This window comes from Typopeltis vanoorti, chromosome 11 (genome assembly GCF_054136105.1).
Source record: "Typopeltis vanoorti isolate ZY-2024b chromosome 11, IOZ_Tvanoo_1.0, whole genome shotgun sequence".
NCBI classification, from domain to species: Eukaryota; Metazoa; Arthropoda; class Arachnida; order Uropygi; family Thelyphonidae; genus Typopeltis; species Typopeltis vanoorti.
In genome coordinates this window covers 133065557-133092097 of record NC_143559.1, presented here as the reverse complement: position 1 = coordinate 133092097, position 26541 = coordinate 133065557, and the positions used below count along the sequence as shown (strand labels likewise).

The 26541-nt window shown below is 37.8% G+C and overlaps 1 protein-coding gene across 1 annotated transcript in view; it reads right to left on the bottom strand.

The window, feature by feature from the left end:
* Positions 1-25449, bottom strand: part of LOC150102061 (uncharacterized protein CG3556-like) — a 31627-nt gene extending 6178 nt beyond the window's left edge. Inside the window, exons 1-6 of the mRNA XM_090400888.1 lie at positions 25386-25449; positions 23428-23541; positions 22908-23021; positions 18758-18953; positions 8468-8724; positions 2771-3015 (exon numbers count right to left, since the gene is read on the bottom strand). Of these exons, the coding sequence (XP_090257014.1) occupies positions 2771-3015; positions 8468-8724; positions 18758-18953; positions 22908-23021; positions 23428-23541; positions 25386-25437 (978 nt within the window). The 5' untranslated portion in view covers positions 25438-25449. The remainder of the gene's footprint in view (positions 1-2770; positions 3016-8467; positions 8725-18757; positions 18954-22907; positions 23022-23427; positions 23542-25385) is intronic.
* Between the last annotated feature and the right edge of the window lie 1092 nt (positions 25450-26541).

Here is a 26541-nt window from a genome sequence, read left to right as displayed (position 1 = left end):
GCTGGTATTTTGTTGTCTTTTGTTCGGTGTCAGGCAACTGGGGAGCCGTCAAATCTGGTGCCTGTGGCCAGGGTTGAGAGATCTGTTTCCTTTTGTTCTGTTTTATTCTTAGGGCAGTGACTGCAGCCTCTGTAGTTTGCCGGGTGGGGGCCCCGCAGTTCGCGCATTTGGCTGGTGAGGTCCTGGGTTTTGAGCAGGTTGCTGTGGGGTGGTTTTTCCCACATTTGAGGCATTTGTAGTTTGCTCTGCAGAGTTTCCGTGTGTGTCCGTACTTCTGACATCTGTAGCACTGGCCCGACGAGGCTCTTTTCCTTAGTGGTTCTGTTCTGATATTCAGACCACAGATCGTTGTTATGTAGTATATGTTCTTGCGTGTGTGTGTTTGGTATCTCAAAGAGTACTAGGGGCATTGGACTCTTGTCAGCCCGTAGCATTCTGCTAACCTTGACAAGTGGGAGATCGTGGAGGCAGAGGTCTTCAGTAAATTCATCTGTGCAGATGTTTTCTGTTACTCCCCTGAGTACAACTTTTAGGTTTTTCTCCGACTTCATTGAATAAGTATAATATTTAATATTTGACTCATCCATGGTTTTTGTGAGGAGTCTGTAGTCGCTTACTGTGGCAGACTGGATTTTAACTGCGTCGTCTACTTTTATTGCGCATGAATAGGCAATTTGGTGGTTTGCATAATAGGCCTAAGGGCCGTCCAACGTTCTTTTTCCCATAGACCAATTGGAGGAACTTTTTCGTTGTTGGGTGTGGGGATGTCAGTGTTGGGGGTTCTTATTCCATCCCCTCGTCTATCTGAGTCTCCGCTGTTTTACATTTTTTTCCGAGCATGGGTTTCTGTATCATGTTTTGGAGTGGGAACAGAGATTATCAGGTTCGTCTTCCCTTCTTCCCCTGGTTTTGAGTTGTCCACTTCTGTGGAGTCGTCTGTCGCTGAATATAGATTTAGAAACCCTGGCCACTCCACCTCAAATTTCTTCAACAGTTTTTTGAGGAGGACGAGCACCAGCTTCTTATCCAACGATTGGATAAAGTCATCGGGACTTAAACTGTTCATGTTTAAAATATTAAAATATATGCTTACCTGAGCTGGATCTCAAGGACTTCCGTATAGCGTATAAACACATCACATTGAAGCTCACACTTGGACAAAGGATTAAACTAAACTTATTAAATTAGTTATTCATTTTACAAATGAATCTGTATAATTTTCATTGTTAATATTATTCGAGGGACGCCCAGAAAGTAAGTTCCGATGGGCTGTCAGGGAAACAAAATATACTTACAAAAAAACTTTATTGGAAATTAAAGTAGACATCTTTCACTACTTTTCTACATAATTTCCGCCATTGTTCAGGCACTTATCATAACGGGGCACCAAGAGTTGTATTTAAATAACTTCGTCGTAGAAGGTTGCCGCCTGTGACGCAAACCACGTATTGACTGCTTCTTTGACTTCGTCGTCGTCTTGAAACCGCTAGCCACCAAGGAAAGATTTCAGGTGTTTGAACAGGTGAAAGTCGCTTGGCGCAAGGTCAGGACTATAAGGAGGATCATGGAATTGTTCCCAGCCAATGGTGGAGAGAAGTTGTGTTATGCAGGCTGTGTGTGGGCGGGTGTTATCATGAATCAAAACAACGCATCTGGTAAGCATGCCACGTACTTTATTCTGGATTGCACGATGCACCTTCTTAAGGGTTTGGCAGTACATACTCGCATTGATTGTAGGGCCTTGACCCAAGAAGTCTAAAAGCAAAATTCCTTGTCTGTCTCAAACACAGTGCACATGATTTTCCGAGTGGAAATCGTTGTCTTCAATTTCGTCTTGACTGGTGATGAGGTGTGCCTCCACTCCATGGACTGTTGTTTGGATTCAGGGATTGCGTGAGTTCGTCATCGTGCACATCTGTCCTCCTTCCTTTATTAAAGAGTCTTATCCATCTTCTTACCATTGAATCATTCATTGTGCGTTCCTCCATATATCTCAATAATTTGCCGATTAATGTCAGCTGCTTTAACGTTCCTCGCATTCAAGAATTCAGAGGGATGACTGACCTAATTTCACGTGGGCAGGCGATTCGATTTTCTTAGACATTATAAACACACGCCAAGAAGCGTATGCACTGCGAGAATGTCTTGAAATTGCACCAACGCCTTCCTAAGGAATCAACAAACTCAGCACGCACGCGCACCATTGCGATCGTAGCGCTGCAATGGTATTTAAAAACGGAACTTACTTTATGGGCGTTCTTGTAATAATATATGTATTGTAAATATATAATATTTAAGCAAACAATTACTATTAAAATTATGAAATCTAATGTAGAAAATGAACCATATATAATGCAATTAATGCTGAACTTCATAAAATAATACGCTGGTATATCACCTCCAGATGATTATTGTACCAATGTAAATATTTTAGAGATTAAAAAATATTTATAGATATTGCTAAAATTTAAATCGTGTCTTCAATTTATCATAATATGGCATTTTTAACTTAATGACACTCCCCCTTTCACTTTGCTTACTCACCCATCACGGTGTATAAGCCTAACCTATGGTTCTTTCGCTCAGTTTTTCATATTTCCTCCTCCTATATACATGTGTGTGTGTGTGTGTGTGTGTGTGTGTGTGTGTGTGTGTGTGTGTGTGTGTGTGTGTGTGTGTGTGTGTGTGTGTGTGTGTGTGTGTGTGTGTGTGTGTGTGTGTGTGTGTGTGTGTGTGTGTGTGTGTGGTAACGTTATTAAGTGACACTCACCTGCATTGCCAGAGCTAAGGTATATACGCTTCGAAACGTTGGATGTAATGTCACTAATTCCCTAACGTAAGGCAGAGCTCGAAGAATTACACTTTCCGGGCTGTCTCCGCTTAAAAAATTCCTGGGAAACTCAGTCCACGGTGCTCCAGGACCGCCGTAAGTTCTCCCTGTCAGTTGAACCTTTCGGACCATAATGTCTCTGTCTGCGATGCAAGCCAAAGATAACAACGCCAAAAGCTTCAGGTCTGAAAGGAATAATTACAGACGTGTATGTTTGTATAATGGAAAACTGTAAAACACTTCCATCAGGCAAAAAGCTTGAGGAAGGAATAAAATCCAGAAACAACTGAAGCTAACTATTTGTGCAGGTGACGACCTGCCTTAATCCTATCTATTTCGTATTGTTTAAAACTTAAGAAACGCAATATAACTCACCATTGACCGCTGGCCAATGGTGAGTTTTATCTCGAAGTTTTGAAGCGATTGGTAGCGACATTCGTCGCGTAAGGCATGAATATCGTAACGACCAACCATCTCAAAACACAGTCACTCTTGGCATTATAAATCGGCTTCTAATGAAAAAATGTCATAACCAATTGACACCACACTAATGAAGGTTGTACTTTCGACAACAAAAAGATACAACAGGTAGCGTCACTAGTTTCTTCTATTTTCGAAAAGTTCGGTTTCTTTTTGGACAGAGAGTATAGATGAATGCTTCCTTATTCAGTTGATTGCATGTGTTATGCGAAGAAGAAAGAAATTTATGTCTCTTCTGCAACATATTCTTGCTAGAAACACATTTTGTTTCACTTCTCAGTAAGAAAAACTTTTATTTCTCACTGAGATATATCAAAGAATTTCTTTCATATGTCGCCAATTATTGGCATTTGTTTTGAAGATAACCGGCTGGCAACTCCGGACATCTTTTCCTTGATATAACGTTTAAGTGTGAAGATTAAATAAAGACCACAATCGACACATTATTTCCAGATTTCATTACAGTGATATTTTATTAGCAGTGGAACAGAAATTGCAACAAGTGTCATAAGAAGTGTTTCCTGGAATGACTTACTCCACTCTTAAACGGGAGATAAAAGTTTGAGGTCTTTAAAATGGTGAACTGATAGATTAGAAATTGGAGGATTAGGTCAACACTAATAATTATAAATGGTAATCAAGTAGTAAATTTTGCTGAAATACTAAAAAATATAAGAAAACAGAAAAAAAAAACGCGACACACTTTTCTAGTATCGTAAAAAATGCAATCACAAGGGTGGTTTGAAAGGTTCTCGGTCTTACAATGAAAAAACGAATTTAGAATTTCAAAATTATTTTTATTTTTCAACATAATCTCCCTGGAGACTAACACATGATGCTCCAGCGCCATTATCCCGTCTCTGTAGTGGTTCTCATTAAGATGATCTGCAAAATACCCCTCTACAGCTGTAATCACCTCTTGATTCGAAGAAAAACGCTGACCAGCGAGGAACAGTTTTAGTTTTGGGAAGAGATAAAGAGAAGAGATGTCAGAGGGAGCCAAATCTGGGGAACAGGGTGGATGTTGCAACAATTCATAGTGCAGATCCCTTAATTTTCTCATTCCCAAAACCTCTTTGTGGACAGGTGCATTGTCTTGATGAAAGATGATTTTTTTTCCCTTCTGCAAACCGGGTTTTTTTTTTCACGAAGTTTTTCGTCTAGTGTGGATAAAAGATCGGAATAATATTCCCCAGTTATTGATTTACCCTTTTCAAGATAATTATTAAAATGTCTTTGGCATCCCAAAACACCAATACCATGATCTTTCCTGCTGATGGAACCGACTTTGTCTTCTTCTTCGGTGCTGAACAACCAGTTTCTGTCCACTATTTTGACTGCTGTCTGGATTCTGGTGGGTAATGGTGAATTCAAGGTCTCATCCATAGTAATACATCGACGCACAAAATCAGTTTTATTCTTGCTAAAACGCTCCAAGCACTGTTCAGATATTTTCATGAGAGTGCGTGTTTTGATCTGCTGTGAGCAAGTGTGGCACCCATCGCGCGCAAAGCTTTTTCATTTGCAATTCTTCATGCAAAATATATCCTACAGGTTCTTTTGAAATGCCTAGTCTCAGAAATTTCACCAACTTTGAAACGCCGGTCATCCAATATCATATTGTGCACCGAATCAATGATTTCTGGTGTTCTTACACTTTTGGACGTCCTTCACGCGGATCATCTTCAAAGCTGATAAGACCACGTTTAAATTCGGCAGCCCATTTCTTACTTGTCGAAAACGAAGGAGAAGAGTGCCCGTAAACTTTTATGAACTTCGAATGAATTTCGTTTGGCATTAACCTTCTTTTACAAAGAATTTTGTAACCGCACGATACTCAATTTTATCCATTTCAAGGAACACAGACAACACTTTTGCTTCAGACAAAGGTATAAAACAAACTACTGGATAGAATGACTTGCAATTTCACCCGGATGCTTATGACAGATGTACCAACTTAAGAACAGAAATCTTGCTGATAGTGTTCCCATCTATGGTCGAGATAGAGAACTTTTCAGACCACCCTCGTATCTGGAGAAATAATCCTGATGGGACAGTATTATTTTATCTAATTAATAAATAGAAGCAACTTGAGGGAATAATAAAAGTGGTGAAAAGGAAGTATGAGAGGCGAATCGCATATCGGTTTCTCTCAACGGTCATGAAGGTTTCTGATGCGCAATTGGTTGAAAAGGGCTCTCAGAATGAAAGAGGACGAACGAATATTGCATGAAAAGTGAGATAAGGTGTGCGGAAGTAGTAACAGTTGTTTAACTGAAAATAGAAGAAAAAATAATTTAGTTTCAAACCGTATCCACTCCTGCCAACATAAGAAGAATCCTTATTAACCTTAATACCAACAGTTCTTCTGGTTCCTTTAGTATATCCTCATCAGTTGTGCTCAAAAAATTAAGTGCGCCAGAAATATACTCCTCTCCCATATTGCTGTAGAAACTGTGGCACTCGCGTGTTAACAAAAAAAGGAACACGAGTTAATATTCAGCCCACAAAAAAAGTAATCAAACCATTTCACCATTGGCCTTATTTTCTTAATCATCTCCAAAACCATGAAGGCCATCAACAACCAAAATATTCATGACATGTGGCCTACAATTAATTAGTAATCAGCAATATGAATTCCGACACTCCTGTTTAACAGTAGCTCTCCTAGATCTTGCCCACCTTTGGACATAAGCTGCGAAATGAATTTGGAGACACTCACACGATTCATTCGTATAGATCTTCTATAACCAATGTTTAAAACACTGATGTTCTTACCAATCTCCAGCGAGGTGTCGATAATCTTCAACGCTACTCAAACAAAATTCTATTTCATTCCCCTTAAGGAAGATGTTGCTTTCCATCCCCTTTACCTTTGATAATTCTCGCACTTTCAATACAGATCGGATTTCTCTTCAAGGGCTGACGACTTCCTCTAGTCTTAACGGTTACAAACGCATAGCATCCAAAATACTGGACATCCTCTTCTGACCAACACATTGCGTATCCCCTGTACAATTACAAAGCCTATAAAATCCCCAAATTCTCCTATTTTAGAATATTGTTCTATATTCTTACTGGTGCACATGAGAACTTCCCTGGAAATGCTTGATGACTGAAGATCCTGAAGAAAAGAATTCGCTCCGGACAACTCTTCTCTCGCAGGGTCCTTCCAGTCACTTTCTCATGAACGTACGATTTAAGTTTCACGTTCTTCTTGTAGTTACTCCATCAACATGGTCGACGCCTTCTTCCACTTTCCTTTAAACATAGAAACGCTAACTTTCATACACCATTCACCTCTAAACGTAACACACCAACTTTTTATCCTTTTTCGGTCCATCGACTGCTGTTATTTGCAAAAGATTTCCTTAAATTGCTTTTCTCAATGTCGGTGATCTGCAGGTGTTCGAAACAAAGATTAAAAGGTTGCTTCTTTTTCCATAAGCACTTGCTCGCACTTCGAACTCTTTTGTGTTATCGCTTTTGAAATTACTCGTGTGTAAGATCGAATTTAAAAACAAAACACATTCCTATTAGATAAACGAGGTGTGATCGAAATCTTTTTGAATTGATTCCTTTTCTGTAAGAAAATAAAATCATCCTTTACTTTACGTTCGATATTATCCAAGTGGTTGCACAGATTTAAAACAGCATTTCAAGTACCGAAGTATAGTCTGAAGTCACTGTTTGAAATTCTAAAGTAAGTAATACAAATACAAAGTATACTGTTTGGAAAGAAGTCAAGAACCCCCTCCCCCCATGGGCAAGGTGCATCGCAACATGTAACGAGTCACGTGTTTTTAGCTGGTGTAAATCGGAGTACTATGATAAACTGACGGAGTTTGAAACAGGTGTTGTGATAGGATGCCATGTTGCAGGACTATTTGTTCATCGAAATGTTGACAAATTGGGCCATCCCAAGTCACCAATCATTGATTCTATACTGAGATGGAAGCGAGTCAACTGCAAGTGATACCCGCAGTGGACGAGGACCCCACTCACAAAACGTCACCATAGTGTGCAACGAAGAATATTACCCAAAAACTGCCATTTGTCGGTCATCGCGTTGAATGCGGAGTTCCGGATATGACGATGACCGGAACAAAATCTGCTCAAACACGGACTTTCCATGCTACGTCCGCCCATTTCAAGCCCCACATTACCCGAACCAACATGCGTCGTCGTCTTCAGCGGTGCAAAGAACGTGTACAGTGCGACGTGGAAGTCTGGAAAGCTGTGATGTGAAGCGACAAATCACACTACAATGTCTACCCAACGAATGGATGGATGAGGGTGTGACGGATGCCCGGTGAACGTCACTTAGCCGAGAGCGTAACCCCAACTATGAAATCGGAGGTGGCGGTGTGAATATTGAACTCCAAGAGGTATTTGAACATTCTGGATAATGCAAATGCTTTCCACTTTGTGACGTTTCTATGGAACTGATCATTGCCTCTTTCAGCAAGACAATGCACCGCGTCATAATGTTGTTGCTGCTTTAACTGTGTGCTTTGTGGACGTGAACGTCAGCACACTGGACTGGCCTCCACAGACCCGTGATCTCCATCCTACTGAACATCTGTGAGATGAACTGGAGCGTCGGGTGAGGCCAAGGGACGTTCGCCCCACGACAGTCCAGGACCTCATTACCTACCGACAGGAAGAATGGTCCGAAATTCTCATTGGTCGCTATCACGCTTGTGGAAAGTATGCCCCGTCGGATTGCCGTCTTCATCGCAGCCAAAGGAGATCCCATATCTTATTAAGGTGGGTGCCATGGCTCTCACAGCTGTACTTTTCAATACTGGCGTTCTCGAGATCTCATACGCAGAATAATAAAACCAGACTTTCTTCTTTTTGAAACTTCTTACATTAGCTACTGAGGTTGCGCTTCTTTTTTTTTTTTTTAGAAAAGTGTATGTTATTGTTTAATTACTATTATATGAGCCTTTGCTGAAGTTGCCTATAATAACACTAAAGTGAAAAGTTTAAATCAAATAAGTTTTTTACTTGAATTTTCCTCCGTTTTTATATTTATTTTGATAATGCCGCTCATTGCATTCCATTAATGAAAAACGAATATTCCTCGTTTTCAAAACAACCCTGGAATTATTACAATTGTTAAACAGTAATAATAAGAAGAGTAATACTCACCTTTGAAGGATTCGTCATTTTCAGAATTCAATGCACTCAGAAGGAGATTCGTTTCTTTAGATGTTGGTTTTTCTCCGGCAAGGCAAAGTGAGAGCACCACAGTAGGGGTAATGAAGATAGTCGCTTCGCGTTCGAAAGATTTCCTCATTGAGTCCACTAAGTCGTACCCGTGGAAGTTGTACGGATCATAGCAGGTGGCTAAGAGTGCTCGAATATAGTCAGCCAGCTGTGCAGCAGTCAGAGGTTTTTCGTGTCTTCTGAAAGTAGAAGAAGAAGTCATCACAAGCCATTCATCCTCTGCCTGAAGTATAATGTTGCCTCGAAATTTTTTGATAAGTACAATATCTCATTTTATATGCGTTATGTTAAGTTTTAAGAACTTTGGCAATTCTTAAAACTTCAAAATGTGCTTCTTCCATAAGGTGGATTTTAAGTGCGACACTCATCAAAATTTGGAAATAATTGTTAATTATTAACTCTGGTTTGCTCCTAATTTAGACTGCACGTGTTTTAAACATTTTAAAATTCATTTTATTAACTCTTTAAACGCCACAGTAATGTTCAGAACATTCGTTGTTTGTTTTTTCCGAAGCAATTAAGACTACGAGGCCATAAGGCTCTTTTTGTTCTTAACGGGAATCGAGCCAAGGATTCATTCCAACCAAAAGACATCACTGATACTGTCTGAGCTATGGTGGTACCTATTGAACAGAAGTTGCCTACGAAGGTACTGCAGGAACAATAACTTTCTTATATTTTTCCGATATCCAAAGGCTGAACGAGGTACATTTGTAAAAAGCGACATATGAGTCTTTCCCTCCTTTGGATCGTGTGATATTTGTGAGCACCCAACAGCGCCTACAAATTAAAATTTAGAAAATTGCCGAAGAACAGACAATCGCCGACTTACTGAATACTATTTAGCTGAAGATTTTCAGTAAAATTTCAAGTTTAATTTATATGTTTTGCATACGTAATGAATTATAATTTTTAAACTATTTTTGTTAGCTAGCTAGCTAACACATTTTTATTCCCTTATAGGGAGTAGGCAAGGCCTTTAAACCCTATCTAGCTTTTGGAGACTGAGTGGGCAGTTCAATCTCCACCGGTAGCCAATCAGAGATAGCTTGCCCATGTCGATCATTAATTATAGGTGGCCACCGATGAAGAGACCGGAAAACAAGTGCTGCCATCTCTTGGTACCTAACCCTAACAGGATATGTTACTGCCTGAAATAATGCGGGTTCTACGGTCGATTTTCTTGAGTTTACAGGAGAAAAGAACCCGCTTGTCCGTGCCAGAGATCGACTAACTTGGGAACCGGTAGAAAACTGCCTAAGGACTTCTGCAGATGGATTGCCAGCTTCCTGTCTGGGCGTACACTATGTGTGATTGTAGACGGCTCCCTATGCTCTCATTATCCAACTAATTCTGGGGTCTCACAAGGTTCAGTTCTCTCACCGACCCTCTTCCTTCTATATATCAATGACCTGTTTCAGTTGACCTCTAACCCAATACACAGTTTTTCAGAAGCAAGCACATTGCATTTCTCCTTTTCATTTGACAAACCCTACTCTACACAACTCACCTCAACCCACCAAACATCAACCACCACTGCCCTTAATTCCGACCCTCAAGCAATCCTCCGATGGGGCTCAGACAATCTTGTCAACTTCAACTCTAGTAAAACCCAGTTCGTTCTGTCTTATTTCTCACAAAAAGAACCATTTTCTCCCAGCATTGTTTTCGATAACACTCAAATTCTCAGACAGATGAAATTCCTCTTCTCGGATTACCTTGACATCAAGCCTCTCCTAGCATAAACACATCACAACCATTGCATCCTCGGCTTCCAAAAAACTAGGTTTTCTCTTTCGCTCAAGACGCTACTTCACCTCTAAACAACTGCTAGCACTCTACAAGTCACAAATCCGCCCAACTCTCGAATATTGCTCTCACATCTGGAGTGGGGCTCCAAAAAGCTCGCTCAAAATGCTTGACTCAATACAGAGGAGAGCAATTAGACTAATAAGTGACCCATCCCTCACTAACTCACCCCCCCCACACTTTCACATAGACGTCTGGTCTCTGCAATCGGTATATATTCTATAAATACTCCCATGGGAAATGTTCATCTGAAACAGCATCAATATTTCCCCCACCCTGTACTAAGCCCATTGGAACACGTACAGCTGCGGCTCAACATCCCTCACAGTACACCTCGAAACCCCACAGAACAAGTTTCTTTTCCTGCTCATTCATCCGTGGTACTGCAGTACTGTGGAACAGACTTCCCCCAGATGCATTTCCCAAGGAATACAATATACAGACGTTCAAATGAAATGTGAACAAGTTTCTCCTTTCGCAATACACCGCCCATATATGGTACTAACGTACTATAGGTATATAGTACGTTATGTACTATATACCTATAGTATATAGTACCATACTATAGCCCTATATACAGCAGGTTGACCAACCACCAACCTACTGTATATGGGTCCAACATAATAATAATAATAATAATAATAATAATAATAATAATAAAACATACGCTTAGAAAAGCTTCCTCCCGTCCGTGAGTAGACTTGAACTGAAATCCCTCTTCTGAAGGCCTAGGGGGGTGGGGGAGGAGGAGAGCGTCACTTCCACTGAGCTACACAGTCTTAAAATATTTTTGTTTAAATATTGTTAGTTTGATAAATATTGTGCATATATACTTATTTATTTTATATTAATTTCGCCCATGCAATTGTTAAAGACTGTATATTGGAATTCACCTTAAAATGACCTTTTTTAAAAAATAAAAATAAAAATAAATAAATCAAGAATGCAGAATTTGTTTCAAAAGTGGAAATTCAATTCATCTCGAGCGTCACGTTTTTAGTTTCCTCATCAAAACACATTTGGCGCCCTCTATTCCCTAGCACAATTTTACATTAGCCTTCTGCGCTTGAAAGGTTCCTTACCACTGTCGTAGCGGATTTATAGTGCAGCCAATTTACAATTCATCACTTTATTAAACGTGAATAATTTTTTACAGTATTCGTAGAAGAAAATTTTAAACCTTACTAAAATTAAGTATCTGAGGTCTAACTATGTAATTTAAACCATACACGTGGAATCGTTGTTGAGTGTTTGATCGTTCTGAGCTCTGAAAATCGTAAAAATCAAAATTAAATAAAAGCACTCAAAAACTCAACATCAGAAAACTCAACACTTCACAAACGTCTGTGGCTACTTCAGAAATGCCGATTTATAAGCTTTGCAAGTAACGGACTTTGAAATGTTATGCAGGCGTTACAAATAAGCACATTCAATAATTCTAATTAGGATAATTAGGATAGGTTTTTGTCAAAACTTCAAAGCACACGCATTGCCTTTCTTTTCTGTTTCGATTGTAACAGATTACCGCACACATCACTAACAGCATTCAAACTCAAAGGTTGTTCAAGAGCTGAGATAAAAACCGGCAAATATACAGCAGCACATAATGGAATGAACTAAATGCTGGGAAATTCTGAATTTATCACAATTCCCTACGTATAAGTTATACTTACTCTACATACTACGTTAAGAATTATTGAACCCGGTTTACTGGAATCGCTATTTATCTAACCAGGGAATTATGGGATTGGCCTGAAGTAACTTTTCGTGTTATCACCATAACAACGTACCGATGGCTTAATGACTTGTACTGTAATCACGTCATCAGTTCTAGCCACAGTTGATCCCTGACTAAATTGCTAATTCTGTGCAAAGAGGGGAGGCGACAAGTCCAGCACTCAGCCAATCGGTGCCATTGTCTGTGTTTCGAAGTATTAAAATTCGAAATTTGGGCATTAAACAGCTACACTGTTTAATGCCCAAATTTCTCATCTCTAAGCGTTAGCCGAGAAGAACATAAGAGTTTCGTCTCTTAGCAGTAGAATAATAATAATCCACTCCACGTATAGGTCTTCAAGTCCAAGATGACATAAGCATCTTTCGTGACCATAATTTTAAGATAAGGTACGCTTATTGAACATTTAGGCAACCACTAAATATATATTTTCGTGGATAAATCCCACGAAAATATATATTTAGTGGTTGTCTAAATGTATAATTAGTGTACCTTATCTTAAAAAAAATTATGGTCACGAAAGATGCTAAATATATATTTTCGTGGATAAATCCCCATTTATTGACTTTGAAAAAGCATTTGACAAAGTTAAAAGAAACATATTATTTAACATATTAAAAGAAAGACAAATACCAAATAATATATATCCTAAAGCTATCACAAGTATATATGAAAATAATCAAATACAAATAAGATTAAATCACCAGCTATCATATACAAGAGAGATAAACCAAGGGATCCGACAGGGATGTCCCCATCTCAGCAACTCTTTTTAATACTACTTAAATGAAATAATAATAAAATGGAATAAAAATTTACATCAAGGAATTAAACTTTCTTCTACAGTAAACTTAAACACTCTCCCCTTTGCTGACGACCAAATAATAATTACAAATTCTGAAGATAACTTATAGAAAGCTATTTTAGATCTAAATGAGATATCCAAAGATTATGGTATGATAATATCAACGGAAAAATCAAAAACTATGGCCTTTAAAGGACAAGATCCAGCAAGAACTAAAATAGTAATAGATAACAAGATCTTAGAACAGGTGAATTCATTTAATTACTTAGGATGTACGATCACATATGAAAATGAAAAAGATATAAACTTAAAAATTGCAAAATATTTAAAAATAACAGGTGTAATTAACTCTGTATTTAAACCAAACCTAGTTCAAAAACAAACCAGACTAAAAGAATACAATACATTAGCCCTACCAGTCTTAATGTACGGAAGCGAAATCTGGACAATAAAACAAAAAGACAAACAAAGATTAACAACGGCAGAAATGAAGTTTATGAGAAAAACTGCAAAGTATACCCTATTTGATCACAAAAGAAACGAAGAAATTATGAAAGAATTAAACCAAGAACCAGTAATAGAAAAAATTAAAAAATATAAACATAAATGGATGGAACACGTTCAAAGAATGAAAACAGAAAGATTACCAAAACAAGCCTTAAAGTACAAGCCATTAGGAAAAAGAAAACCAGGACTCCCTCTTAAACGATTCAACGATGATTTCTAAGGCCATGCTAGGCCTAAATCGTTGATATGCATGATGATGATGATGATGATGTGGATAAATCCCGTATGCTCTATTGGCTCGTTTGACTAGGTGCGGTTAAAAAAACGTAGGACAGACAAGCCGTGTATTTGGGGGTGAGAAAGAAAGACCATGTAGCAGGTGTTGACCACAAAAGAAAACACAGACCTCGTTTAGCAGCCAATACCAACCATGCAGTTGAAAGGTCCTCAACTGCATGGTTCAGGACCATCACGCATTTGAGGACCTTTCCCCCATGTCTTATTTAGAAAAGATCATTTATTCCAGATTTCTGAAGGAATCTTTTGCAGTCATCCATTCGCGAGGATCACTGAATAAAAGCCGAGGACTGATACTAAGTTGTCAGTCTTCAGTTTTTATTTCCAATCACCTTCGATCACTAACTGCAGACAGCTAATGCTTGCCATGTGTTTTTACGTTTACTGATGAACTTGTCTATTTGCATTGTAACATTGTTTCAGCGTTTAATTCAACTTCGTGATCTTTGTAGTTATATTTGTTTCGACATGTCTCGCACCAGTTCTTTTAAGTGGTAAAACTAGACTGTGATTTATTTATTTAGGCAATCACCAATGAATTCCTGTGTTTCTATGTATGAAGCATTTATTTTACTTCCAGTTAACGAAGGTGATTCTATGGAAAAATTACTGAGTATCAATGTAATGTTGTTTATTTTGCACTGATGCCATTGAGTATTATGTTAATGAGAACTTGCTACAAGAGGTCAATGAAGCTGGAGACATAGGCTATGATTGTGGACAGAGTTTTAAAGTTTAGAGAAAACCATGTGAAAGTTGTTAAAACATTACATCGCTTCAACTGAAAAGAGAATTAACTTTTAGGGATAAGGAATTTATTTTTCTACTTTACAAAACCTTTATAAGAAAATATCTAGGCTACTGTTGCTCAGGTATGATAGCCTGAATTTCTAAGAGAAATGGAAACTCTCGAAATGGTTACTCACTACTGGAAAATGGTTGTGTGGAAATTTTCATGTGAAGAAGATTGTGGTCTTTCAAGTTTGAAAATAGAAATAGAAAAGACAAAAAACAAACATACACCTTCTGTCCAAAAAGAAAACGGACTTTTTGAAAATAAAAGAAACTATTGGCGCCACCTGCTGTATCTTTTTGTTGTCGAAAGCAGCAACCTTAGCGCCCAACTTCTATACTCTTCTATACCTTAGAAAGGTACAGAAGAGTATAGAAGTTGAACTGCAGGATGGGGAAAAAAGCAAATTTGAGGCTGTTTGGTGTGAGATAGAATCTAGCAGAACAAAATATACAGTTGGGTGCTGCTATAGACCAGGTGATGGAATAGATGGTGGGGGATAGTATGCATAAGCCAATAGACGAAATGAGTGGAAGGAGGGTAATTATTATGGGTTATTTCAATTATGGTAACATTGACTAGAAAGAGGAGTGGGCACATGGGAGGAAGGAATTGGATTTTATGCGGCTATTAAGGGATAACTATCTACGGCAACATGTAGTGGAAAATACCAGGGGCAATTACTAGACCTAGTAATTGCATCTGAAAATGTGGCTGTATCGAACATGACCATGTTGCCACCAATTGGATAGAGTGACCATAAGGTCATGACTTGGGAGGTGGCTAAAGGAGTCGAATTTACAATTAAGACAGGGTACATGTGGAATTACCGGGCTGGTAAGTATGATAAGCTTAGGTGTGTGCTTGGCTCAATGCCATGGCATGTGAAACTGCAAGGGCTGGATGTTGATAGTGCATGGGAGGTGGTTAAGAACTGTTTGCAGGAGGCAATGGTTGACTGTATACCAAGAGTCCGAATAATAAATCAAGTAGGGGTTAAATGGATGAATAACACTATTAAGCTTGAGCTGCAAAAAAAGAAACAATTGTGGAGGGAATTTAAGGAGAAGGGTGACCATCAGGCGCAGGAACAGTATAAAGCTCAGGCCAGGATGGTAACAAGGGTGGTAAGAAAAGCAAAAGCAGATTACGAAAGGAAATTGGCCACGCAGGCTAAAGAGAATCCCAAACAGTTTTTTCAATATGTTGCAAGTAAAAGAAAAAATGCTCATGGTAGAATGATCTTAAAAAATGCTGAGGGTAGGGAGGTAACCGAATCAGTCGATATTGTGGAATTACTGAACGAGCACTTTGCAAGAGTATATCATCCAGGTGGTGACATTGCAGGAATGGAATAACCAACAGCTTATACTGGAATTGTAATGAATGAAGTAGAGGTAACTAGTCTATTACAGAACCTCAAAGTCAATACATCTGTGGGATTGGGTGGTATACCAGCTCGTGTCGTACGTGAAGCGGCTAAAGAATTGTCAGTGCCCTTGACCATTTTGTTTAATTTAAGCCTCAGGACTGGGTCAGTCCCAAGGGGGTGGAAAGAGGGGAAAATAGTTCCGCTACACAAAGGTGGTTCCAAGGCTGCTGTTGAAAATTACTGGCCAATCAGCATAACAGGAATCATTATCAAGGTCTTAGAGAAAATAGTCAAGAGGAAAATACAAGATTGGATAGAAGAAAATGGGATACTGTATCGGGGACAGCATGGTTTTGTGAAGGGTAGGTCATGCCTCAGTAACTTGCTCACGTATTATAACACAGTGACAGCTGAACTGGATAAGGGTAATGGGTTTATAGTGATTCTACTGGACCTTGTTAAGGCCTTTGACAGGATACCACATGGAATTCTAATCAGTAAATTGCAGCATATGGGGATGGACATAAGATTGGTGAGATGGATAGGAGGGTGGTTGACGGAGAGATATCAGAGAGTGGTTTACTCAGGAGTACAGTCCACAAGACGGCCTGTGACTAGTGGTGTGCCACAAGGATCTGTTCTTGGACCACTGCTGTTTAATTTGTTCATAAATGATATAGGAATGGATCTGAGAGGAACAGTTCATTTGTTTGCGGATGATGCGAAGTTGAGTAGGGCAATAGTGAATGCAGATGAAGTCAAAATTTTGCAGGATGATTTGGATAGATTGGAGGTCTGGGCTAAGGAGAATGGATGTCAATTTAATGTGGCAAAGTGTAAGGTTATGCATTTTGGGGTGAAAAGATTGGCGGCAGTTTACTGCATTGGTGGAATCGTGCTCCAGGAAATTGATGAGGCACGAGATTTAGGAGTGTTGGTGGATAAGGAATTGAAATTTAGGGGACACATTTCAAAAGTGGCCAAATCAGCTCATCAAATCACTTGGTTGCTGAAGAATACGTTGACATGCAGAGACAAGCAGGTTATTGTTCCTCTGTATCGAGTCTTGATAAGACCCCATCTCGACTACTGTGCTCAGATTTGGAGAGGATCCAGAGGCGAGTGACCAAGATGATAGCAGGTCTGTGGAATGAACCTTATGAGAACAGGTTGTGGGTTGCAAAAATTTGTGGATAGGCGGAGAAGGGGAGATATGATTGAGACATTCAAATTACTGAAGGGTTTCTATAAAATTAATTCAGAGGATATTTTTGTGAACAGGGCTGGTTGTGGGAGGACTAGGGGACATCCATGGAAAATGGGCAAAAGTGTGGCTAGTAAAGGTGTTAGAGCTGGGTTCTTTACTTTTAGAGTAATGAATGAGTGGAATGCGCTCCCTGAGTCTGTGGTGGATGCTGTGACAGTGAATGAGTTTAAGGCGAGATATGATAGATACTGTATGAATGTCGAATAGTTGTGATGAATATGATTTGGGGCCTCCCTCGATGCGTCTAATGACTCCCTGGAGTTTCCCGTAATAATAGTAATAGTAATAGTAATAGAAGCCGAGTTATAGTGCCAAGAGTGACTGTGTGTTTTGACGAACGGTCGGTCGTCACTATATTCATGCCGTACGCGACGAATTCTCGCCATCAATCGCTTCAAAACTTCAAGATAAAACTCACCATTGACCGTTCTGCAGGCGAAACGAATTCTTTGGGATAATTCACTTGGAATCGTACAAATAAATCAGTATTGTCTTTATTTTTGACTTCTCCAAGCAACTTTTTTTCGGATGCCTCTCTTCTGGTGGTCTCCACTCAGCACTCTGGTTTGGGCTCATACTCAAAACACCACGTTTCGTCACCAGTAACGACCGTTTCAAGGAAGTTTGAATCCTTACGAGCGGTTTTAATTGGGTCCTTGCAGTGTTCAATTCGATACATTTTTTGGTCGTCGGTCAACTTGTGTGGAACAAATCGCGAATTCAATTTACCAAGGCCCAAACTCTCGGTCAAAATGTTGTGCACAGTTGATTTTGGAATCCTCAATTCGTCTTTAATCATTCTCACGGATGACTTCGGGTTTTCTTTGATGAAATAACGCACTTTTTGGATGGTTACTTCGCTTTGTCCAGTTTTTGGCTAGCCCATCTTTTCGTCGTCCTCAAGCGTCTCACCAGCATTTTGAAATCACTTAAAACACTCGTAAACTTGAGTACTGGATACGCATTCATCGCCGTATCCTTTTTGACACATTTGATGCGTTTCGGTAAAACTTTTACCAAGTTTAACACAAAAGTCAATCGAAGCTCTCAATTGAAACTCATTTTCCGACCGTTCGTCAAACCACACTGTCACTCTTGGCACTATAACTCGGATTCTAATGAACAAAATGTCATAAACAGTTGCACTACACTAATGAAGGTTGCCGCTTTCGACAACAAAAAGATGCAACAGGTGACGCCACTAGTTTCTCCTATTTTCGAAAAGTTCGGTTTCTTTTTGGACATAGGGGGTATACAACGTAATAAGGGGATCTTTATATACGGTATACATAGAAGAAATTTTTTAGCTCATGAGAGAAGGGAAGACTTTTGATTGATGCCTGGAAGCTAAGTCCTAGTGTGGTCAGGAAGCACGTGAGATTGAGTTGTTTCATGGAGTGTGCGGTAAAAAATTCACCGAAGAACAACTCGCATTTTCAAGGAGAAATGTGATAGAGACAAGGCATTAGATGATCTAGCGAGCCTGATTCTCTTTTGTGAAGAACTGTAATCATCTGATGTTTATACATTAAAAACTTAATACTTCCAAAAAAAAAAAAAATCAGCTAAATACTTTTAAACACTTAATAAAAAAAAAATAGAAATGATAGAAATAATAAATTTTTACTTTGCCAATGCCGAAATGAGTTCTACTTCCAGGAGATGTCCCAGTACTCGGATGAAGGTTTCATTCTTCATGAAAATGTTCTTGTCAGTCAAATAGAGTGCCACAATGGCTCGAGGAAATTCTTTTCTTCCTCTCACACAATAATTACGAAGCAGCGACTCTGCTGCGTCATCCTTGTACATGTACGTTGGTTTCGCTGTAAGAATAAAGAAAAATAAGAATCGTGAAGCCAGTGTAATTTTGACCGAGTAAACACATGCTTTGCATGTGTTTACTCGATCAAATACTCGGTATTAGGTTATTTACTCGGTAATAGGCTATTTGAAAACGGAAGCAAAACAAACAACTCAATCAGCACTCTCATTCTCTGCGAAAAAAAAAAAAAATGCAGCGAAGGTCGTTGAAGGTGACCAGATTATCATCAGCCTTTGAACAGTTATATGGATATAGGCCAAGGAATGATTTCACGTAAAATTTGGAAGTCATTATTAGATGTTTCCACACGTCAGGCCAGTGGCGACCCGTACATAAGCACTGCGACACAGCAGCACCCCAAGGAAATAATGAAAAAATTAGATTTTGTTTGTGTTTATAAATAATGACAATGTTGACAACATTCTATAAATGCAGTACAACATGTTAAAGGTTACAGCTTATGTTTCGACATTGATTGAATAGTTAATAATTGGAATTGTTCGATTAACGCTTTCTCAGTTTATCGATTACGAAACAAATGTAATCGAAGTGTCGGAATTATCACGTTCAACCAATTGCAGCCAGCCTCGTCGATATTCGTATGCGCTTATGATTGCACGTTACAAGTGAATCCGACACTGCTCGTTTGGGCAGTGTATCGTATGCTTGCGCGCGTTGTTTCTGTGAGATACGAAACTTTTATTATTGGTGCGTTTTCGTGGTGAGAGTGAACTATTTTTTGTAAATCTTATTTTATTCTGTTAAAATAACATATAATTATTTATTTATTATAGACACAAAGCTGAATTATGTCGAGTGCCACTGCTGAAAATATGAAAAGAATTACATTTTTTCAATTATCGTTACACGAAGCAAATGCATTGCGATCTAACGCAGTGTGAGAATGATCGCGCCAATTGCAGCTAGACTCGCCGATATTCGTTTGCGCTTGACATTCCGACACTGCTCGTTTGGGCAGTGTCGCTTACAGATAAATTGTGCGCATGCGGGCGTTATTTCTGTGAGATACGAAACGTTTATTATTGGTGTTTGTTCGTGGTGAAGGTGAAATATTTTTAATAAAGCATTTTTTAATATGCAAATTAATTTAATAATAAATTGGTTACTGATTAGGAAAATATTTATTATTATTATTTTTTATTTTTATTTTGTATATGCAGCACCCCACTTAAAATTTTCACCGGCCGCCACTGCGTCAGGCCTTAACTTTTCTGCCAACTATCATGCATACCCGTTGAACAATGACTGACACGTGCCAGTCATTGTTCACGTGGACCATGAAAGCTTTACTTTTGGTTTTAGTTATGTAATAGTTCCTTTTACCGCTTATTGTATTTTTTCCCCCTTCCTAATCCAGAAGAAGCCACTTGCATGTGTGGCGAAACGAGTCGGTTCCATTAAATATCTATTATAACTTATTAAACCCGGTGTCAGTTGTCATTTGTCAAATTTCTTTTTTTTTTTTTTTTGGTAGAAAAATCGACATACGTGTATGGATACCAGATGTACAGGGTGTTCGGGATAAATTTGACAGTTTCGTAAGGAAAAAGAAAATCTTCTTTGTATCTATTAAATTTAATGAATTGACAAAAAAACATTACAGGCAGAGTTAATTACAATACTATCAACAAGATTTACTCAAAATAACCACCATTAGCATCGATCACAGCTTCAATTCTGCTTCGGAACCTCGAACAAGCTGATGCTACAGTCTCCCTGGGAAGGGCCGCAAAAACTGTTTTAATTTTATCCATTAACTGGGCTTTTGTATTACTGGAAGTGCGATTGGTGTCTTTTTCAACTGCGCCCCATACAAAATAATCCATGGGGTTAAGGTCTGGGGTGTTTGGAGGCCAAACATTTGGACTGGTGAAGTCGTAGAAATTTTCAGACAACCATTTTTGACTTTTCCCAGAGGTGTGGCAAGGGGTCGAATCCTGCTGCCATACATACGGCCTACCATTGGCTACCCTTGTTATCCAGGGCTTGACTACAGTTAGCAACTCCACGAACAAAGCCCGAATTCCAATGCCAGGGTTCTTCAACACCTGTTCCTGCAGATTTGCGAGGAATTCTGCTGTACGAACGCAATCAGATCGTCTGCTAGGGATCTTTCTTCTTGCTACATCCTCGTAGTCACCATTGCAAGTCTTTAGTTCATGCCTGATTGTTTTTACTGTATTCAGGGAGCATTGGGCAGCAGTCGTAATATCCTTATTTTGATGGCGGGCACGAATCATCATGATACAAGTTATTCTCTTCCATGATTCAGGTGGGTTCCAGCTATCCATCCTTTCTGACATCTTGTATATGAATGAAGAAGGGTCCAAACTTTTAAATGAAGAGAAGTGTGTGTTAATACATGTAACTTACGGAAAAATATAATTAATTATAAATATGTCAAATTTAACCCGAACACCCTGTATATTAGATGAAGTAAGGGATGGTCAGCATCAGTTAATGCGGGTTTTTTCACCCCCATACTCATTAAAGTATGAGCCTTTGATGTAATTATTAATACTTGTTTTTCCATAAAGTGTTTTGTGGATGGCCTTAGCTGATTTTTTTAAAAAATAAACTTGCTTGTAAGGGCGTCATTTGAATAGATCTGTGGAATGAATTGTAATAATTTTCAAGCAACTTTGGCAGGATATCTATCCATTTCTTCGTGTTATTTGCAGTGGAATATTTAAAGATTTTCCCGTTTAGCATTCATTTCAATCTCCACAATTTGCACCCTAAAATCACTTTCAGTCAGTCACAATACACTTCACGTTTTTCATATATGTTTTCTTCACAGCTGCTAATTCTTCATTACATTCAGGTATATTAATAATTGACATATTTGCTGCATCAAAGGAGTGTATTCAATAAACGTAAAACTTCATGGAAGCACTTTTAAGGGGCTTCTAGTTGGTTTAAATTCATAATTTCTTCCTTTTGGCATCGCAGAAATCATCTCCCGCCATTACAGTTTTCCTCTGATAAGTGTACAAGTTGTTAGCAGTTGCAGTCAGACGTCTATTAAATTAACCTTGTAGTTGTTATTTAATGGATGATGATGGAAATTCTTCAGTCTGTTGCACTTGAGATACTGTTCTTAATGATCTCTTCATTTGCATACGTACTCAATATAATTGTAAAGTGCAGGCAAAGCAAGATTCACTCATTATTTCATCAATCGTTCGTTTGGCATTGCTTAGTAGTTCATCGAAGTCTCAGCTTTTAGTGTATGCATCCAAAAGAGTTTTTGTTTAAGGGCATCGACGAATTACCTTGTAAAATATTTACTCTTTTTAAGCTATTTGCAATTTCATCTATTGGTGCTTTACTGTCTATCTTTAATTTTCTATCGTATTCTTTTAAGCCCTCTTTAAAATTAGAATCCATAATCGCATTTTTTATATTTATTTGCGTAGAAAAATCGTTTCTGGACTAAGAGTTCAGAGAGAGAGAGAGAGACCTTTATAAATATTGTTTCACTCTGTGCCAGTGTTGTGCTAATAAAACTTTTATTAGCACAAAAATTAATTTGTCCTTTGTATTTATTAATTTTTCTTGTTTAAACCCTTAAGTTATACTATTTACCCCTGAAGATGTAAATCCTACGATATACGAAACTTGTCGAGAACTATTATTTCAGTATATTTTTAACTGAATAATAAAAAAAATGTGGCGTAATCACCGAAATATGTCTTTTGAACTTACACTTAATTTGATTTTTCTAAATCATATGCTAAACACGTGATTTACAGAAGTTTAATTTAGAAGCACCACTTCTTCCCCATACTAATCTACAGTATTCTTCAGATAACGACAATCAACTTAGCAATGCACGCAACATTTCTGAGATTGTATTTTAACATTGCACTCATTTTAAACAGTTTACATTAGGGTAATATCAGTTCAAATAGAACTCATTTTTCATACTTACTGCAGTCGAGCTCATCTTCTCCGGATCGGCAGTCAATGGAGCCATCGCATATCATATCTCGCGTTATACATGTTTTGTCATTGCATCTAACTCCATCTTCGGGGCAACTGGAATCTGGAAGACAAAACAGACGCATTTATTAGTATAATTTCGAACACTGTTGTGGTTTTCTACAAGACCTCAATTTGCTTTCTGTGTGAAGCTAATGAATGCAGCAAAAGCACTCACTCGATCGAGGGTTATGGTTTAATTCTCTGGGATAAGACTTATACAATATTAGCTTCGTCCATTCCTTGTAATTAATATTTTAATATTATTAAAATGCTTTAATGTAATTAAACACACACACACACACACACACACACACACACACACACACACACACACACACACACACACACACACACACACACACACACACACACACACACACACACACACACACACACACACACACACACACAGACGTACGAAAGAAACAGCGAGAGTGTGAAAGAGAAGATGTGAGCTTTATACTTACAACACCTGCTTTCATCCAAACCAGTTGCGCAGTCATTTTGTCCATCACAGATTTTACTCCTCGGAATCAGTCCAGTACACGGGAAGAAGTCCAATATGCTTTGACAGACTGAGGCTGTGAACAAAAAGCACATTTCAGTTACAAAGTAGTGGACCCATCCTAGGATTACACATATACAGTGAATATATATATATATATATATATACATGAGTCATGTTTTACGTGTTTACTTTTATTGTTAAATGATTCACGACAATTCGCTTTACGATGAGCAATTCGGACGCATTTCAATTATGGCAAATGCCCATTTACACGACAATTCACCGATACTTATTACTTGTTAACCCACATTTTACGACATCGTTGCTCGCAATATCGTTCTGGATTTTGGTATTTCACTCTGAACTGTTTATAACTATTAGTTTATTATTGTTAATAATGACAGATAAATATGAAAGTAAGGATGCCACAGAGTTACACGTCTTGCTTTCAATGAAAGCAAGACGTGTAACTCTGTGACATTACATAGTAAGATGAAAATTATTAAATTTAGTGAAGATGGTGTTTTGAACGCTGCGAACACTTACCCAGCACTACTGTTGTTACCAAGATAAAATGAAAAGCGCTTCACCAGTTAATACTACAGGTCATAAACGTGACAATCTTATTACCGAAATGGGCAAATGTTTTATGCTGTAGACCGATGACCAAACTGGTGTTCCCTTAAGCCAGGCTATTCAGAATAACTTTTACGTTTGCGAAAATTATTCTAAATTTTTCGTTTACGTAACTGGCGTAGAGTATTTAGAGTATGCGCACACATACTCGAAATCTATCCTCGTGATCTACATTCAGAATCCCGATATTACCTTGCTAACCCTTCTTTGCAGCCTTTCCACAGCTTCTTTTTTTTTTCCTTTGGAACCAAGGAGATCAATTCTGTGCACATCAGGCCAGGTGCGGTCGTATCAAAGCCTTATAAAGAGGTAAAATAACTTCTGTATCCTTACATGTGAATGTTCGCTTCAACATTGTAATTATCCTCTGAGTTGTATTTGCAATTTTTGTTAAGTGACCTTTGAACTTCAGTTATCTCTCAGCCATAACTCCTAGATCTATAGTTATTCTAAGACCTCAGTTATTCTAAGGATAATGCCACCAATACAATAAGCTGTTGGATTTTATATTTTCTCTGAACTTCTTGATTCACGTTGCTCCTTTTGTAATTTTTGATACAAAGTGATAATCGACTTTAATTTTTATGAAGCACCCTTAGATTAGAACGTGTCCTTTGACTAAAGCTTTTTTTAGAAAAATAATAGTAAATAAAATAGCAAGACAGAGCTCCATTTGATTCTTAAAATTTAAACTGTGAGATATAAATAAAAGTGTAAAGCGTAGATATGATACGAAGCTTATTAAAAGATGGAACGTCGATAGAAAATAAATTCGCTTATGAATGATGTGATATTAATAATAAACACACTATGAAACTTGTAAAAATTAAAAGTCGAAATATATTAAGGGATAAAAAAATCTAGAATTGAGAACTGCGAAGGATGAAAAAAAATTAATTTAAACGCTTCAGAAGTAAAAATATAATATTTTTATTTTATTTCATCTTTCTATATATATTATTGCATTTTTACGTCCGAGGCTTTTGAATTAGTCTTTTTTTCATCATTCACAGTTTAAGTTCTAGATTTTTAATCTTTTAATATATTTACTAATTTTACAAGTCATAAAGTGGAAAATGTTTCAAATATCCAAAAAATATTAATGAATTGTTATTCTTAAAAATAATTAATATAAAAGAATCGTTAATATTAGTAAAAACTAAAATAATTTCTGATTTTTATTAAGTCATATTGGGACGCCGTAAATCTTAATTAAGATTTTAATTATCTTTGTCAGTCAAGCTTCAGTCTTTAAGAGAAACACTAAAAAGATTTACTTACAAGAAGCGCACTCCAACGCTAGGCCTAACACTATCGCCAGCAACAACTTCATCGTAAATGCGCCTCCTTTAGGGAGTATTCATTCCAACGATATTAAATTTTTCTCGGTTAATTCATCGTTGTATGAGAAATATGAGAAGGCGCAAGTGACATTTTCCCTTTGACATAAAAAAAAAAAAGAAAGAAAGGAGGAAGTCGCGCTATATGCTATACATCAACTAGTGTGTTTGATGCTGGATACTTGAACTGTTCTGTCCTCGGAAATAAAAATTGCAAAATAAGAGGGTTTCAGATTAGTAATAGCAGTGTAATATCTGATAGCATTTGCAATTCTAAAAATGAATCTATGAAATAACAGCGAAAATGAAGAAAAGTGCAACTTTATTTATGATTTTAGAAATTGCAAAAATTGTTGAGTTGAAATACGTATATAAATAAAGTTGTTCAACTGAAAACAGCGCAAACTAGAAACTACTGACCGAATCTGCAATAAAATCAGCGTATTAAGATGGAACTCCAAGAGCAGCGAATGGTAGAGTCATTTCACAGCAAATATGGCAACGAAACCACCACCAAGAGAATGAAGGTGACAGATGATTTCGTTCAGTCAGTGATAAAATTGACATCTAGATACTCCTAAAAATATTAAAAAGGTGTAAAAACTACTTTAAAACATAAATTTTTGATGAAGGTTATTAATATAATAAATAGTTAATTAACCACAATCATTAATTAAGTATATTAATTAATCATTACTATCAGGACAGAGTCATAATGTAAATAAAAAAACGACTCTTTACTGATGTAGTGTAAACAAAATTAGAAAATAGCTATTCACTACGTTGTAGAATAAGTGCATACTTATCTATAGGCAGATGGGTTCAAGTAAGTGCAATGCACAAGACTCGTATTTCGATATTTAAATGCAACAAATTGGTTCCAGTCAAATAAACTCAGTCCGATCATCTCAAAAACTAAAGATGTAAATTTTAATTTGATAAATACAACAGGCAAAATGAATTTCACTGCACAATTCATTTTGCATGATGGGAATTATAGGACAAATTCAAATTGCAACTGTGAGGAAATGGAAAAAGTCAGTGTAATAACTTACTTGGGATTAAAAATTGATAGTAATTTAAGATGGAAACCACAT